Source organism: Gopherus flavomarginatus, chromosome 1 (genome assembly GCF_025201925.1).
Source record: "Gopherus flavomarginatus isolate rGopFla2 chromosome 1, rGopFla2.mat.asm, whole genome shotgun sequence".
NCBI lineage: Eukaryota > Metazoa > Chordata > Testudines > Testudinidae > Gopherus > Gopherus flavomarginatus.
Window position 1 is genome coordinate 326,503,621 of NC_066617.1, and position 17,738 is coordinate 326,521,358.

Sequence of the window (17,738 nt, forward strand, 5' to 3'; positions counted from 1 at the left end):
CGACACAAGTTAAATGACTGGAGATCACATATGCAAACACCCTTATCTAAGCAAAACATTTTGGAATAACATTTTATTGTCCATTTAAGGAACTGTGAAAGGCTAGCCAATGTTAGAGGATACAGAACTAGTTTAGCTTGTCTGCCAGGCAGAAAGCTTACTCTAGCAAATGTGATTTGATTGTAAGATAAAATATAAAGAGAGAAGTAGTTGAGCCAGCCATACATTCTAGCTCTTTAGCCCACAACATTGGTGTCAGTTTTGATGCCTCTCTCCTAGCTTTGTCACTTCTTTCTCTAGACTGTATTGAAAAATCAAATCCTGTCACCAGGGCCAAAACCTTTGGTCCCTATCTGGTTGCCTTCCACATTAAACTCTTCCTCTGACCTCTCTTACCAACTTGACTCTCCAACTACCCTGTCCAAGACACAGCTGCTAAAATTATGATGTTCCTCAGAGCTAGATCTGACAATGCTGCTCCTCTCTTCAAAACCCTTCCCTGATTCCCCCTTACCCAAAGTCACAAGTTTACACTTCTTGTCCTTACCTTCAAGGCTGTCCACCTCAACCTATACCTTGAATCTATATGCTTAACCTGTGCCCTCTACCCTTTCACTGCTCCCACACCACTGGCCTCACCCCTCCATTTATTTTCTTTTACTCTCCTCTCTATGCCAAGGCTTCACCATGAAATCTCGTCACTTAATAGCTGGCTCAGATATTTGCTGCAACTATCCTAATTACGGCTGCCCACAGTGAAGACCAGAAAACCACCCTAAAGAGCAAGAAAAAAAAAATGAACAGGCCTATTTTTGTTCACTCATTTGTCCAATTTAACCTCACTTAAGTGAAGCTAATGTACATGCAAGGCCCTACTCTACAGCAAACTTGACGTAAATTTGCTTTTATAACAAGACTGCCTGACCTCTGCAGATCTCCATTGAAGCAAACTGGAAATTCCACAACCACCTTAGGTAATTTAGAAATTGGAGGGTTTTTTTCTTTTTACTAAGTTAAATATGAAAATAAACAATGCAGTCAGGAAAGTATCCCTTCTGGAGTGTAACATGCTGCCTCCACATTCTTCAATTTGCTGTAAGATTTTTTATTAAAAATGCATAACTGCATTGTAGAACTGGCAGGAAGCGAAGCTGGTTGTTTTGGCCCACAGGAGTAGGGAACAGTTGGGGCTTTTGGCACATGGACCGGCATAGGAGACACTTAGGGGTTGTGAAATAAACTTGTACCTGCATGTTTCTGCGGAAGTATTCAGCAGTGCTAGAGTAGAGAACAAAGCTGACATTTAAATTCTCAACATTATGTTTGCGTTAACATCCAAATCTGCTGAATGGATGCAGTTCTCATATCTCAGAATTACTGTGTCAGGCCATTTACAGACTTGGGGAGACTTAATTGCATTAAGCTTATTTTTGGAAGGTTTTCTTTGCAATTATTTGGTCTTGAAATGGATGTTTTTTTTTGTTTTTTTTTAAGACGACAGTTCAGATACTGGAGCATAATTCTTGCAATAGGACCCTGCTTCTAAAAGATGCAGCAATCTGTAACATTTAGGCTGGTTACATTCTCAAAACGTACATTACATACTTTGACCATTGTATGGGAAGAGAATTAACAGGAGAAATGTCCTAAACTTCTTGCAAGGATTTATAATACGTTATACATACAAGCTATTCAAAGTTAATTAAAACACAGCCTGTGTAATTTAAATAAAAATACACTCTTTAAACTTACAGAAAACAGCTTTTATCTGGCTATTCATTTATAAGAGACGCATTTGTGTAGCTTTTAATTTTAGAATCTCCCTTTGGTTATCCTCAGATAAGATTGTTTATTTACAACCAAGTCAGTTCAGTTTTAATTTTATGTTCTGCCATTATGTAAAATAAAAATTCATGTTCTTACTGTAACATTTCTGTGATGCAGTCTGTCAGATGTGCCTTTGTTTCATACAAACATTTTGAACTTTACATTTTCTTTCTCCACAGTGGTACCTTTCCCTTAATTGTTAAATGTTGCTAAGTGGTTATTTTAAGTTTCCTGTAGGCTGGAACATAGTCAGCCCAAAATAGGGCTACAGGAGCTCTAATTCCACAGAGCAATAGTGCCCAGTGAGGCTGTTGTGAAATCCAAAGGAGAGGTTCCCCCCTCAAAAGTAGCTGGGTAAAGGCAAATTCAGCTCCCAACTCTTCCTAGGGAGCAGTGTCTAATTCTATCCCAACGGGAACTGAGCTCCAGTGAATGAGCATCTCTGACATCTTAGCTGGGGCAGACAAATGTGTGTGGCAGGGTTCTTTTCTACCAGTGAGCAACTGAGGTTCCTTAAAGGGGCTGCAAGTGATGAGGGTAACATTGCTTGGGTTGGAGGTCAGGGACTTGAGTTATTAAATATATTTTGGAAACCACAGCATTTACAGCAATTTTTTATTCGATGTTTAAAAGATTTCAAGAACAAAAAGTCATTCAGTGGAAAATGCCTGTTTTATATTCAAAAAGTTCTTTTGCAAAAACACGCATTCCCTGCATTTACCTACAGTAATCAATTTTAAAATGCACATGCATTTTTGGACTTCTTGTAGAATATGTATAATATTTCAAAAACTAAGCGGCAATTGTCCTGAGCAATATACGAAGAGTCGTCTTCTTGTACAGTTTTAAAATACCCAGTTGTAGGACATTTATATTGACAATAAGCAGAAAATAAATCATAACAGACTTTAAACATTTAATGTGCCTATTCAGCAAGTAAGGCAAGAGCTCTCCTGTGGGTAAGTTAACAAAAACATTGTGTCAATGTAATATTAATATTGTACACTAAACCTGTAGTATAGTATAAAGACATACAAGAAATGTTTTCATGAACAATAGGTTCGGACTACATTTGTGTTACAATAAACCAAGCTTGTATTCCACCATCACATGTGGCTCTCCCATGACTTCACTCTGCGATGGGTCTAGAAAATGGACAGTAAAATATTTACAAAGTTAGTAACACTTTGAAACAGAAACAATCCTAAGACAAGATGACTATATTTCCTCTAGATGTATTTGTTTATAGTAGAGATTCTCAAACTGGGAGTTGAAATCCCTCAGGAGGTCACAAGGTGGATACATATTGGTTGTGAGGTGTCAGCTCTGTGGGGTTGACAGCTCTGAGCCCCCATTACATTAAATTACCCCCCTCCCCCATTTTTAAATTTATAAGGAGGGGGGTCATGCTCAGAAGTTTGCTGTGTGAAAGGAGTCACCAGTACAAAAAGTTTGAAAACGTCTGGTTTACACAAATGTGCACATCTTGATTACTGAGAAAAGTTCTGCAGTTAAATATCTGTTCTAAGCAACAACCAGGGGGAAGGAAACCGGGCAAGGGTTTCCTTTCTAGGGGAAAAGGAGGAGAGGCAGGGGGAAGCTAAGCTATGTTCAAGCACCAGAGAGTTACCCATCACAGAAGACCTAGGACAATAAATTAAGTACAGACAGACAGAAAGACAACAAGTTTTAAACTTTGTTTTAAGTTGAAATGGCATATCAGCAACATGTGTGACAAAAGAAAGTTTTACAAAGTGATGATCAAAGCCCAGTATTTAGTTTAAAAAAACAACACTAAAAAGCAACAGTGAATATTAGTTTCAAGTGGGTTCATGTGTATAGAAAGAGACAGAGCCCAAGTCTAATAGGTAAGATAGTATTATCGAAAGAATGAGAACTTCAAATAGAATACACTAAAAAAACAGCAATCATACTGAAGTGCAACCCAAACACTACATGTGGTGCTTCATTTCAACAGGGCTTCAAGGAGCAAGATTATGCAAGGGGGGGCAGACTGACTCCCCCTTCGTATCAACCATTGGAGTGGAGGCAATGCACATTGGGGAGCAATATACCTTGCCCTAATGTAGGGGTCAGCAACCTTTCAGAAGTGGTGTGCCGGAGTCCTCATTTATTCACTCTAATTTAAGGTTTCGCGGGCCAGTAATATATTTTAATGTTTTTTAGAAACTCTCTCTCTGTAAGTCTATATATTACATAACTAAACTATTTTTGTATGTAAAGTAAACAAGGTTTTCAAAATGTTCAAGAAGCTTCATCAAAAAAATTAAATTAAAATACTGATCTTACGCCACCAGCCCACTGCCGGTCTGGGGTTCCATTCACCTAGGCCGGCAGCGGGCTGAGCAGGGCCTGCGGCCGGGACCCCGGCTGGCAAGGGGCCGGAAGCCAGAACCTCAGACCAGCAGCAGGCTGAGCAGCTCAGCCCGCTGCTGGTCTGGGGTTCTGTCCTCTGGCTCCTGCCAGCCAGGATCCCGGCTGCTGGTCCCGCTCAGCCTGCTGCTGGTTGGGGTCCTGGCCCTGCCCACATAGAGTGAGTACCTACCTTCTCCCTGGTTTTAGCCTGTTCTCTTCTTCTCTCTCTGCACTGAGCTGAGGGTGGGAGTGCACTGAGCACAGGGCTGGCGGTGAAGGAGCAGGCTGGGGGTTGGGGTGCAGGGTTTGACCAGGAGCTAGAATGAGGGAGGGAGCTCAGGGTTGGGGCAGGAGGTTTGGGTGTGAAGCGCTTACCTGGGCAGCTCCCATTTGGTGTGAGGGGTGCAGGTGGGAATGTGGGGGGGAGGGTGCAGGAGCTTCCGTTTGGTGCTCAGGGTGGGGGTGGGGATGTGGGGGGTACAAGAGTCAGGGCATGGAATGTGGGAGGGTTGGGTATGTGTGGGGGGTGCAGGAGTCAGGGCAGAGGGCTGGGGGCGTGCCGTCTTTGGCATGTGTGCCATAGGTTGCCGACCCCTGCCCTAATGGATAGGGCAGACAGTGCTCCTTTTATGCACAGTACAAACTGGGCCCCTCTGAGGCACATTCCCTTCAGCACTCCTCCAGGAATACTGAGGCTCCATAATTTAGCCCCAGATGATAAAATCCACTTCTCCAATAAATTTTTTTTGGCATTTATTCTCTTTCACTACTATTAAAACATGGATTAGGGGATATGTTACACATCCAAATACAAGACACAATTTTGCTTCACATTTCAGGATAACCCCAGGAGAACAAGCAGCTTCACTATATTTATTTTTTTCCTGATATATCCCTTTTCTAACCTCTAAATTTAAATTAATAAAAAACTTGACAGCTCCCAAATCTCACCTTTCTGATAGTCCTGAGAAAGTTTTAAGAGTTTACAAAATCTTTGAAAGAAAACATATTTACCATTAAGAATATCCTCAAAACCAATGCATTCATCATTTCCTCTCAGTGTATCCAGCGCTATATTTGAGCTATGCAGAAATGGAAGACGTTGGATCTGTGAAAACACAGCAAGAGTCAGAAAGAAACGCAGGTTTCCCCATATTCAGGCTTCCCAAGTCCAGAGTGTAATTAAAAGTGACAGGCAAAGTAATTTGTTCTTTGGGAAATGACAGAATGATAACACGGACTCAAGTGTAGAGATATTCTAGACTCCACACATTTGTCTCAAGACCTGTCTGGCACCTCATCCTATAGTCAAGGTATGGGATTAAAACATCAGAATGCATTATCATGAAAAACAGTTTTCCGTAGAAAAATATGCCCCTGTTTTCTGCCGAATATCTGTGAATGGTCACTACAAAGTATCTTTATCTTGAGTGACAGCTTTAGAGTTACAAGATAAATTAGCTAACCAAGTTATTGAAATGTATTTTCAATTTTATTTTTTCAATCCATATATCAAAAGAGTAAAAAGCACATCAACAGGCTATACTATTATTTTAGTGAACTTATATGGCCCTCCCTAAGAGTCATTTAGGTTAAATTTAGATTATGAACATCATTTCTCCAATCTCTTCTAGAAGCAACCTTAATGAGGTCTTGGTCCATGATTAGGGCTCCTAGGCACTACAATAATACAAATCAACAACAACAAAACTTGAGATTGGCTTTTTCACAAAAGGACAGGTTTATGTCATATGCACCATCAGACCACCATATCATTGTGGAGGAAGGAAGGCTCTGTGCATGTGACTGAGTATGTAGTAAGGCAACTGACTAAGATGACAAGTAAAAAGCTCAGATCACAAGATGCATGTCAGACAGCAGCATATTTGTATTCACAACTGCCTTTGACATAGAAAAACTTTAAGTTAAGTTATTGTGAATACTTGGTTTTTACATGTAACAAAGCATAGCTGTCTCTTGCTTGTGGATATACTGGATTTGTAATTATCCATAATATTTGCTAGTACAGCTGCACTTTAATCAGTTCCAATAGTAATACTATTCCAACTCAAATGCTGTAAAAAGGTAAAGTTAAGGTACATATCACATACACACAGGCACATATCAGTGGTAAGAGTTCATATTATCTTCTAAGAACATTAAAGGTAACAAGCAAAGGCCAACAAGTATCCTAAGGTCACAAGAATTTCTTCTCTCCTGCATAACTAAGGCAATCCACATGTAGGGAGGAAAATGTCTCTTTGCTCTCACCACTCTCCCCTCCTGCCAGATATGCAAGAAGCTGTGGGAGAAAGGCTCTCCTCCAACAGATCTCAGGTCTGCAGGGAGGAGTGACTGGGTGAGAGCAGGAAAAATTCCAGCATTTCTTGTAGGTCTTCTGATGTCTGCAGGGAAGGAAACCCACAGCAAGTCTTGTGAGGCTTGTTGTGGGCCAACACCTAACTCTTAGGATGGGGTAGTTCCCTATTACCTCAACACACATCTGTAGTAGGTGCCTTAGCTGCAAACAAGCCCAAACACGCTTGTCAGTCTTTAATTACCTCAAATACATTCATTGGTCCCCAATGAACTTCTCACAGCTTACAAAGAAGGGCTGATGGGGGTGGGTGGGGGGCACATAGGGTTTTACTGCCCTGATCTCTCCCCCATCTCCTTGTACGCACCAGCCCTCCAAACTCCTTTAGTCTGCAGGAGCAGAGTTCCCTTCCTGTGAACCGTCAGGAGGTTTGCCAGAAACAACATTGGTCTTGGGGAAGGAAATCAGGGACATAACTTCCATTCCTGTAGTCCTCCCTCCTCCCAAGGCCTGCAGGATGGGAGAATCTCATACAAGACTTAAGAAGTTCCGCTTCACTTCACCTGGAATTTGCTGTGATAACAGAACTCTGAATGTTTCAAATAAGCAGCGTTAGTTTTATCATAAGCAATAAAGCCAGTTCTGCTTGGAGTTTGCTTGAAAAATGTATATAAGATAAACAGCTGTTATCTAATGTATTTTGAAAGAAACAAACGCTTTTTAAAAAGCATGTTTGCAGATATGTCTATAACTTAACTAAGGCAATTCATATTACCAGAATAGTTAAAAATGCCTACCTGCTTTGCGGCTTTGAATTCCATTTGCAGTTTTAGCGGTGCATGAAGTCCTTGAATATTTCTCAGAGTCGATAAGTTCATTTTATCTTGGTTTAGCTGAAACTATCAAAAGATTTTTTTTTAAAAGTTGCATTTAATTATAGCTACAGAAAATATATTTGTAAAATTATACTTCAATGAACATGCATATGGAAGTCATCGTCAGCAAAAATAAAAGAGCAGTAAATAAGTTGCTAGATTTATAAACCTCAATATGTAAGAAAACTGCCAACATATTAACTCATTAGTTTTAAGCAACTGAGAAAGAAAATGTAATTTTAAAATAATGCATTACATGCTGCTTGCTACCGGCTAAAGCTGTATTTTGTTATTTTTGGCAAGCAGAATACATTGGACGCCACCAAGTGGAGTAGTTATGCATTACTCTGAAGTATCACTAAGCAATTTCAAGAAATTAGTAAAATATTAGTAGCTCAGAAAGGGGAAAGCAAAGCCTTGGCCTAAAAGATTCCATGGCAGGCCTTATAAACTGACAAGAAGAATAACTTCTTTTTTTATCATTAAAAAATAAGAAGCCTATATTTGGCAAACTTTTCCTATTTCCAGTATAATGATATTACTTTACATAAGATCTCAGCAGATATTTATTTTTGTTAAATATCTTGTACATGAGTCCCCGTGTTTTAAATCATTTAGGAAAGCAAGTGTTGAGTCTTGACTCCTTACTGAGTCCTCTGGCACTTACCAATAACAAGAAATATAGTGTATGGATACCTACTTAATAGGCACTGTTTTCTGATAACAAAAGATGTTCTGACTGGCCAAATAAACTTTTGAAGTATAAACTAAAAATCATTCTGCATGTATTTGCAGTATTTAGTGGGGGTTTTGGCTCCAGGTTTTGCATTGATGCTACTGATAGCAGCAGCATATTCAGTGACAGAAGATTGTGATTGTTCCTGATTTTATTCTCTTAATATGCAGAAGTTATACTTGTAATGTTTATAACAACAATATATTGGTGTAAGAGCCACTGATGTTCCTAAAGAAGATATTTAGCACAAACAAGCAGAAGTAAAAGTTACAGGACAGGATACCATCTCTAGGCAAAACATCAAAGATCTAGTTGGTTTCTGTAATTTTCATCAGAAGTCCAGAAGAAAAATATTAACTATACCTCCCCCAGCTTTACTTCTTTAGCTTACTACATTAGCCCTGCCAATATCTTTTACTATTTAAAAGTGGAGCTTATGACATACCAAGCAAAGATATTTAGTTTCTTTGCTATTAATGCTATTTGTATAATTTATAAACTTCTACAGCAATAAGAACAACCATATCCATTTCAGCATAATACAGGAGTAATATTTTGATATATTAATAAAATGAACCCAAAAGTACATCTCCTGAAATGTTTAGTTCTACTGCATCAAATCTCCTGGGCTGATAAACCCTAGCACTTCTTTCAGCTATTACCCCCACCTGTCAAAATTCATAATGAAATGGCATGTTAATTACATAAATTATATTAAAGCAATACTGCTGTTAGGCCACTTTATTCCTGACTGAGATGCACTGAAATTACACTTGTCAAGAAGTTAACAGTAACAATGGCCCTTAAACTTTGTAACTAGCTGATCGCAGGAAAGCATTAAAATGTTATCAAATTCAGCACTGTACTTACATTTTTTTCTGACAGTTCCAAAGGATGGCTGGGCAAAAGTTCATTTTTTACACTTGTAAAGCTAGAAATGTAAACAAAAGGGTTTGTTGGTTTTTTTTTTTTTTTTAAAGTCACACAAGAATCAAAAATCAATGCACCAATTTCCAGTCTGACATTAATTCCAGATACAAACATCAAGCTGCTACAATTTGTGCTCATTTAGAACAAGGAAAAAACCTGTACAAGAACTTCAGTCTTTTTCTGCTTCATCTTCACGCTTAACATAAAAGCAGTCATGTTTTTCCTTCCCCCAGCTCCAACTAACAGAAGACAAATTTAACTTGAATACCTGAATATACCCTGCTACTATTGGTTAATTTATGGATAATCTACATGTGTGACTCTTAGAGCACCCTTGTGTCAAAAGACAAGAGGCTGCCTGGTACCCAGCAATGAATTTCAGCTGCCCTGATCAATTCAGTGTACCCCAACTCACTAATATTACAATCTGTAGCTAAAAGCTGTAATGTAATATGTCACTGGAAAACTACTAACTCACTGATCATTAATATTCTTGTGTGCTGTATGTACGGTCAACCCTTGAAGAACTTTACAGATAGCCTGGAAATATATGACTAAAAGGTGTGTCTCAAACCCCCTGACATGCCTGCTTTAAACAGGTTTTCCCCAAACCAGGGCTTTGGAGCTGTGCTCTGTCTCTGCTCCAGCTCCAGGCAAAAACCTACAGCTCCACTGCTCTGTGCTCTGCTCCAAAGCCCTGCCCCAAACAAAGGAAAAAGGTCAGGTGTGGCCAAATTCAATGGCCTATTCATTTGTATGAGAAGCTGCAAGCAGACATCATTTACATTGTAAAAGTCACCAGTGGAGGAGAAGACAGCATACAGTCTGCAGGAGGCACTATGGCATTCACACGCAGTAGGGAAAAGGAAATGTATCTAGGAATACATTTCAGAAGAATACATTTCAAAAGTTTACCAGACTATAGAGGGGGAGCGAAACCCTAAATTACCCTTCACCTGAGGCGGCAAAGGAATTAAGCACCTTAAGCTCTGTGAAGAGTCCTGACCAGAAAGTCTGGTTAGCCATACTGGTAGTATAGACATACTTGATGTCTGTTTTCAATGTAAGCCCGGAATTAGAAAAACTCAAGTTAGCAGACCCTGGGTTTGTTAACCTAAGGCTTGAGCATCTACACTCATTTGTAATCACAGGTTAGGAATTGGTGAACCCTGGGTCTTAACCTGGGGTTCCAGTGTTTACACTGCATTATGCAGGCCCAAGTTTAACCACTTATATCCAAGTCTTCCAAGCACCCTCCCAAAATGTGGCCACTTTAGTCCTTTGTTCATAGTGCAGCATGGGAAAACTTGACTGTCCACCCAACTGGTTCAGAGCATAAAAAAAGTCAGCCTGTGGGATACTTTTGGCAGACTCCCAGAGCACAAGTCTACTGGGGCTATGTCTACGCTACAAAGCAATAGAGCTTGAACATGTGGTCATGGTTTGATTGAGGCTTGGACCCGCCACCCTGTGGGGTCTTGGGATCCAGGGTCTGAGCCCTGGGTTAGCACAATTTGTGTGTATACAGGTGGGATTAGGTTTGAGCCGGAGTTTGAACCCTGATCTTACACTGTAGTGTAAACATCCCCCTTGTGAGAAACACTTCTTTGAACAAGAGACTTAAACCAAGTTTTAGTCTTAGAAGCGTGTTTTCACTTTTATTTCCTTGTAATCCTTTCATCTTTATTCCTTACACTTGGTATCACTTAAACCAATGACGTTTTGTTTAATGACCTTGTTTTACTTTTACCATAAATCAATTCAGTGCTGTGATTGAAATAAGAGCATTTGTAACCCGCCTCCCCACCATAAATTAATGAGTTGCAGTGAATTGTCTTTTTAAAGGAGCAACAAACGACTACTCTGTGAATGTTCAGGAAGGCTGGACACCGCACAGCGATGCCTCTGGGAAGCTTGGGAGTTCACCGATTGTTTCCTGCAAAGCAGGGTTTGGATAAGTGTACTAAAGAGTCTGACGGCAAGGCAGACAAGCTGGTGTGTCAGGGAGTTGTCACACAGCTTAGCAGTAGCAACACCTTGTCCTGCTGAGGCTGAAAGGGGTAACTTGCAATTCTGGGAACCTCAGCAGATTGTGGTAATGGTAGATGGTTCTGTGGAAATTCAGGACTGGGAAGGCACTGGGGTCACTCTGCAAAAAAGTAACTGGATGGTGGAAGCCAGGGTGTGACCTACATGCTTGCAAGGCTGGCTGTAGATATCAGGGCAGTGGGCCATAGCAACACAGCATTTAAGGCACTCACAGTTGTACAGCAGTTGGTGACACAACCCTTACCGGTCTAGGTTGAACGTCACAACATGGTACTTAATTCCCTGACTACACTGTACATGCAAGCCTTGGATTTTCTTTCTGAATCGGTTTGATAAGCATTTTAAATTTCAACAGAAGTATTTATACTTCTATTCTAGATGTATATTTTATATACATGTGTGTATACAGATATGGTTCTGACCACCAATCTTCTGAAACAGTATCATGTAGTGTAAAAATATTAGGCCATTTTCCACATTGTTAATTCTATTTCATGTGTCATTAGTAGCTAAAGTCAATCATTTTGGCCAACATTAAAAGAGCACATGCAACTACTTTCTTCAAAAACAGTTCATATATGAGCAGGGATGGAAATTAAGCTTTTTCTATCAGTTGTTTAAATGTGCATCCTTATACAGATCACTAATTACACAGCTGTTTGTATTTATTATTTGCTTCTGAGAGCAAGGTTTCATAGGAAACAAGCTCTTGACACATAATGCTCCTACTATAATTATACGTAAAGTGACTACACCAGTGGTTCTTAACCAGCACACAGCTGCAGCCCATGTAGATATACAGGTAGTATATGTATTGTGTGGATGTGGCCCACATAACACATAGAGAGCTGCATATGCAGCCCACAATGGTAAATAGGTTGAGGACCACTGGACTTTAGATATCTTTTGATATAAAGTATATGGCCAAGAAGCGAATGTTCTAAAACAGGTGCATAATACATATAAACTTTCTTCCTACATACTTAGAATTTCAATTTGGTTATGGTACAGTATATTAGCAGGCTGACAAGGCATACCCTCTGCGTAGAATATCATGACCTCCAAATGCTCCACTAGCTGAAAATTCGGCAATTGGAATGCTATCCTTAAGCTGAGATCCAACTCCTCTGGAGTTCTGAAACAAAAAGCAAGGATTACTTTTCCAGAATTAGGCCCCATCCAGCACTTCTGTTAACTCTGGCAAATGAACATTTAGATTTTACTCCTTTTTGGTCCTTATACCAAAAAAGAGTTATCCTCTGAGCAATGTCTGATGTCTCTTTAAAACTACATATGCCCAAACCTTAGTCTTCAGGGTGACTGATTTTTAACTGAGACTATAAATGCCATTTAATTAGGACACCTTGAAGTGATTCAGCAGTGCTTACATCTCTTGGAATAGTGTAATATCATGCTGTTTGCTCCTCAAAACTTGCTAAGGCAGAACAAAAAGAACTTAACGCTCTTTTACTATGTGTAACATCACCAGACAGGCACTGCAGTGGAACCCCCAAGGCAAGCGGAAAAGAGGCTGTCCAAGAAACACCTGGCGACGTGACCTTCAGGCTGACAGGAAAAAAATGGGCTATGTGTATGACAGCACCTACCTAAACTGGGTCCCAATCCTAATTGGGGCTTCTGGGCACTACTATAACACAAATATGAAAGTGACTGTGACATCAACTAGAGTTTAGGAAGAAACTTCTATGAGATTACTCCATAATTGTCCACTGCAATTGCACTTTTCTCTGAAGCATCTGTTTCTAGCCTCTGTCAGGTGGAGAATACTGAACCAATGATCAGACATGGCAATTGCTATTTTTCTTTATGCAAAGGGTAATAAAGAAGGTAGATGATAGTTCGACTTTATAGGGCTTGACTGGTGTAGTTGTCTGGGGAATTTTGTATTCAATTCAGTTTAAACATCTTGTTATCCCAGAAACATAGTAACAAATTAGAGGGAACTCAGGGAAGACCAAAAAAATGTACGTATGTATTTATTGGGAGAAGGGATTGAAGGCATTGACTTTCAAGGAGATATAAAACAGTTAAATAAATGCAGTGACATCTAGCAATTAGAAAACTGGACTGGTACTCAGGAGATCTGGGCTCTATTCCCAGCTCTGCCATACAGCTACTGAGACCTTGGACAAGTCACCTCACCTATCTGTGCCTCAGTTTCCCCTCTCACACTGCCTGACTTGTCTATTTAAACAGTAAGCTCTTTGGACAGGGACTGTTTCCTACTGTGTGAACGTACAGTGTTTAGCACAATGGAGCCTCCATGCACTGTCACCACACATTTGGAATATGAATATACATTAGGAATTATTATTGTATGAAGAGGGAATAATAAGAACATAAGAACGGCCGTACCGGGTCAGACCAAAGGTCCATCTAGCCCAGTATCTGTCTACCAACAGTGGTCAATGCCAGGTGCCCCAGAGGGAATGAAGCTAACAGGCAATGATCAAGTGATCTCTCTCCTGCCATCCATCTCCATCCTCTGATGAACAGAGGCTAGGGACACCATTCTTTACCCTTCCTGGCTAATAGCCATTTATGGACTTAGCCACCATGCATTTATCCAGTTCCCTTTTAAACATTATTATAGTCCCAGCCTTCACAACCTCCTCAGGTAAGGAGTTCCACAAGTTGACTGTGCGTGTGTGAAGAAGAACTTCCTTTTATTTGTTTTAAACCTGCTACCTATTAGTTTAATTTGGTGACTCCTAGTTCTTGTATTATGGGAATAAGTAAACAACTTTTCCTTATCCACTTTCTCCACATCACTCATGATTTTATATACCTCTATCATATCCCCCCTTGGTCTCCTCTTTTCCAAGCTGAAGAGGCCTAGCCTCTTTAATCTTTCCTCATATGGGACCCTCTCCAAACCCCTAATCATTTTAGTTGCCCTTTTCTGAACCTTTTCTAGTGCTGGAATATCTTTTTTGAGGTGAGGAGACTGACTAGAAAACAATAGGATGAAGTAAAGTAAATAAGGGCCAAAGAGCCAGAATATTCCCAAGAGTGAAACATATCAAGTACTGCTATTGCTTCATAGCCTTCCACTTTAAGGCCAGGAGCGATTATCCTAACCATCTAGTCCAGTGTTTTTCAACCTGGGGGTCGCGACTCACAAGAGGGTCCTAGGACAGGTTTAGGGGGATAGCAAACAGAGTAACTATAGGGGCCCTGCGAAGTTACATGCTTCAGCCTCAGGTGGTGGGGCTCAGGCTTCGGCTTCACCCATGCTGCCCTGGGCCGAAGCATAAGCTTAATGTAGGAGGTCACAATTTTTTCAAGTGTGTGTATGTCGGGGGAGGGGAGGGGGGACAGAGCACGCTTTTTTAAAAAACATATAAAGGTGGTCACCAGCACAAAAATATTGAGAAACACTGAGCTAGTCTGATCTCCTACATACTGCAGGCCACAGAACCTCATCCACTCACTTCTCTAGTAGGCCCATAACCTCTGGCTGAGTTACTAACATCTTCAAATCTTAATTTAAATAATTCAGGTTCCATAGAATCCAGCAGAAACCTGTGAAAGAATTCTTTGTAGTAACTCAGAGAACCTCCCACTTCATTGCTCACCTTGGGTCATTGGAAATATTTGGTAACAGCCACCGTGTGGAGAGGCCATTATGTCATTGTAGGCAATCTCATTATACCATCCCCTCTGTGAACAGTCTTAAATCAACTAGAAGCAACAAAGAGTCCTGTGGCACCTTATAGACTAACAGACGTATTGGAGCATGAGCTTTCGTGGGTGAATACCCACTTCGTCGGATGCATGTAGCGGAAATTTCCAGAGGCAGGTATAAATATGCAATAATAAATAAATAAATACCTGCCTCTGGAAATTTCCACTACATGCATCTGACAAAGTGAGTATTCACCCACGAAAGCTCATGCTCCAATACGTCTGTTAGTCTATAAGGTGCCACAGGACTCTTGGCTGCTTTTACAAATCCAGACTAACATGGCTACCCCTCTGAGTCTTAAATCAAGTTAGGTTATTTGCCCACCCTACTTCCCTTGGAAAACCGTTCCAGAACTTCACTCCTCAGATGGTTGGAAACCTTTATCTAATTTCAAGCCTAAATGTATTGATAACCAGTCTACATACATTTGTTCTTTTGCCAGCATTGGCCCTTAACTTATATAACTTCTCTCTCCCCCTCCCTGGTATTTATCCCTCTGAAGTATTTATAGAGAGCAATCATGTCTCCCCTCATCCTTCATTATGTTAGGCTAAACAAGCCAAGATCCTTAAGTCTTCTCTTGTAAGGCAGGTTCTCCATTCCTCTGATCATCCTAGTAGAAGTTCTCTGCACCAGTTTGAATTCCTCCTTCTTAAACATGGGAGACCCAGAATCACACATACTATTCCAGATGAGGCATCAGCAGTGCTTTGTACAATGGTAATAACACTCCCCTATCTCTACTGGAAATATCTTGCCTGATGCATCCTAGAATTGCATAAGCCTTTTTCATAGCCACATCATGTTTGCAGCTCAAAGTCATCTTGTGATTAATATAACCATCTTTCTTTTCTGTCACCTCTAACTGACATGATCCCAATTTATAGTAAAAATTCTTCTTGTTAGTCCCTAAGTGCATGACCTTGTACCAAAAGCAGGGGTGGATACCTAAACATTAATCATTGCAAACTCATGGGAAAGGAATAGCAGGAGGCATTGCCAACTCCTGCCACTCTATCACAAGTCTTGCAATATTTGGTGTTCTTCTTAAAGCCCCAACTCCTAGAGCCAAATAATTTTGTAAAAACCTCAGCTTTCATTGCTTGGAAGTAATCGTCCAGTCCTCATGGCTCCCGAGCCAAGCTTTAACACGCCTTCAAATGCGCCCTAAAAGCTCAGAAACCAGAAGGCAAATAAAAAAACGTAATTCCGCCTCACCAGCCTAGTGACATTAAATCACACTCTCATATTCTGGAGCCGGGGTTAGCGATGCGGAGTAGGAAACCATCCCAGGGGGGAAAGGGGGATAATCTAACAGATATTCCCATCCCTGAGATACTGATCGCACAGGGGGGGGGGCGGGGGTCTGGTGCCATTGCGGCCGTGACACTGCAGGAAGGGGTCGGGGCGGGGGGCAGCGGGGCGGCTGCCGGGCGGGAACGAGCTGCTGCTGGCGGGGCCGATTCGCGCTTCCGATTCACCCTCACTCGCCGCTGCTCCCAGGCACAGAGCCGCAGAGCACGAGCCGCCTCCCTGCCACTATTAACGCGGGGCCCGGCCACCCCATGACTCAGCACAGCCCCGCCCCGCCCCGCCGCCCCTCGCGGCCAGCCCCGCACTGGGGCGACAGGGTCCTGGCGGTGCGCGGGGCCCCGCACGGCACAGACACCGCCTCCCCCGCGGCAGCGGCCGATGCGTCCCAGGGCCCTGCACCCCGAACTCACCATCTCGTCCCCCTCACACCCAAACCGTCACTACTTCCGCCTGCGCTGATGACCTCACTTCCGCTCCCAGCGCAGCGTACTACGTCACACGCAAGAAACGCGGTGAGACAGAGCAGGGCGGGCCGGCGGCAGGGGGCGGGGCTAGGTCGTGAGCGGGGGCAGGTTGTGGGGCTGCCGCAGGTGTTCGGGCTCGGGGAGGTTGCGTGGGGCTGGGGCGGAGCCTGCAGGGTTTCCGGCCGCGGGGAGCGCCGAGCCGCGCCGCGCCGCGCCGCGCCAGGGGCTGTACACGGGGTGGGGACTCTGGGCCCAGGGCTACGCCGCTGACTCATGCGCAGCCGCAGCTTTGGGTGTGGAGGCTGCTGGGGACGGTTGGCCCGGGCCCCTGTTTCCACGCGTAGGCCAGAGGGGATCTCCAAGGGGGGATGAGTCAGCGGCGGCGCGAGGCGGTTGCAGAAAGGGTCGTTACACCGGCCTGGCGCTGGGGTGTGTTAGCAGGGCTGGGCTCTGCAGGACGTCAGGCGGCAGGTAACTGGCCTTCATGCCGCTGAGCCCGGAGCTGGAGCCCCGCGTGCAGTGCTGAGACCCAGGCGTGACAGGAAAGATGTGGCCCAATTGGAGAGTCCTGAGGCAGTGGCGCGGGAACGGGCCCTGGCCCTCCCTTTGTTTACCTCCTGTGCGGGCGAGCGACAGGGGCCAGGGCCTCGGGAACAAGGGGGAGCAGGGCCACGGGTTGGGTACTGGTGCCCCTTCCCGTCCACACACACTATCAGGGGCCTTCTGCTATGCTGTCGAGAGGAGAGTAACAACAATGATAAAAGGGTTAGAAAACCTGCCCTATGTGAACGTGTTGGAAAAAAAACCTCTGCGTGTTTAGTCGTGAGAAAAGAAGACGGGAGGGGGTGGAACCTATTAACAGTCTTCTAATATGTTAAGGGCTGTTATGAAGAGTTTGGGGCTCAATTGTTGTCCATGTCCACTGAATGTAGGACAAGAAGTAATGGGCTCAATCTGCAGCCAGGGAGGTTTGTGTTGCATATTAGGAAAAGTTTTCTAACTGTTAGGGTAGTTAAGCTCTGGAATAGGCTTCCAAGGGAGGTTGTAAAAACCCTATCATTAGATGTTTTTGAGAATAGGTTAGAGAAATCTAGACTTTTCCCAGCCAGGTGTTTTAGTGGTCTCATATTAGTGGGGCTGG

The 17,738-nt window shown here is 42.5% G+C and overlaps 1 protein-coding gene across 1 annotated transcript; it reads right to left on the bottom strand.

The window, feature by feature from the left end:
* Nucleotides 1–2,428: 2,428 nt before the first annotated feature.
* Nucleotides 2,429–16,649, bottom strand: POMP (proteasome maturation protein). The gene is made up of 6 exons (XM_050937352.1): nucleotides 16,544–16,649; nucleotides 12,148–12,245; nucleotides 9,002–9,062; nucleotides 7,318–7,419; nucleotides 5,218–5,311; nucleotides 2,429–2,972 (listed from the first exon to the last, which is right to left on the bottom strand). The coding sequence occupies exons 1-6, from the start codon at nucleotides 16,544–16,546 to the stop codon at nucleotides 2,905–2,907; spliced, it is 426 nt and encodes a 141-aa protein (XP_050793309.1). The 5' UTR covers nucleotides 16,547–16,649; the 3' UTR covers nucleotides 2,429–2,904.
* Between the last annotated feature and the right edge of the window lie 1,089 nt (nucleotides 16,650–17,738).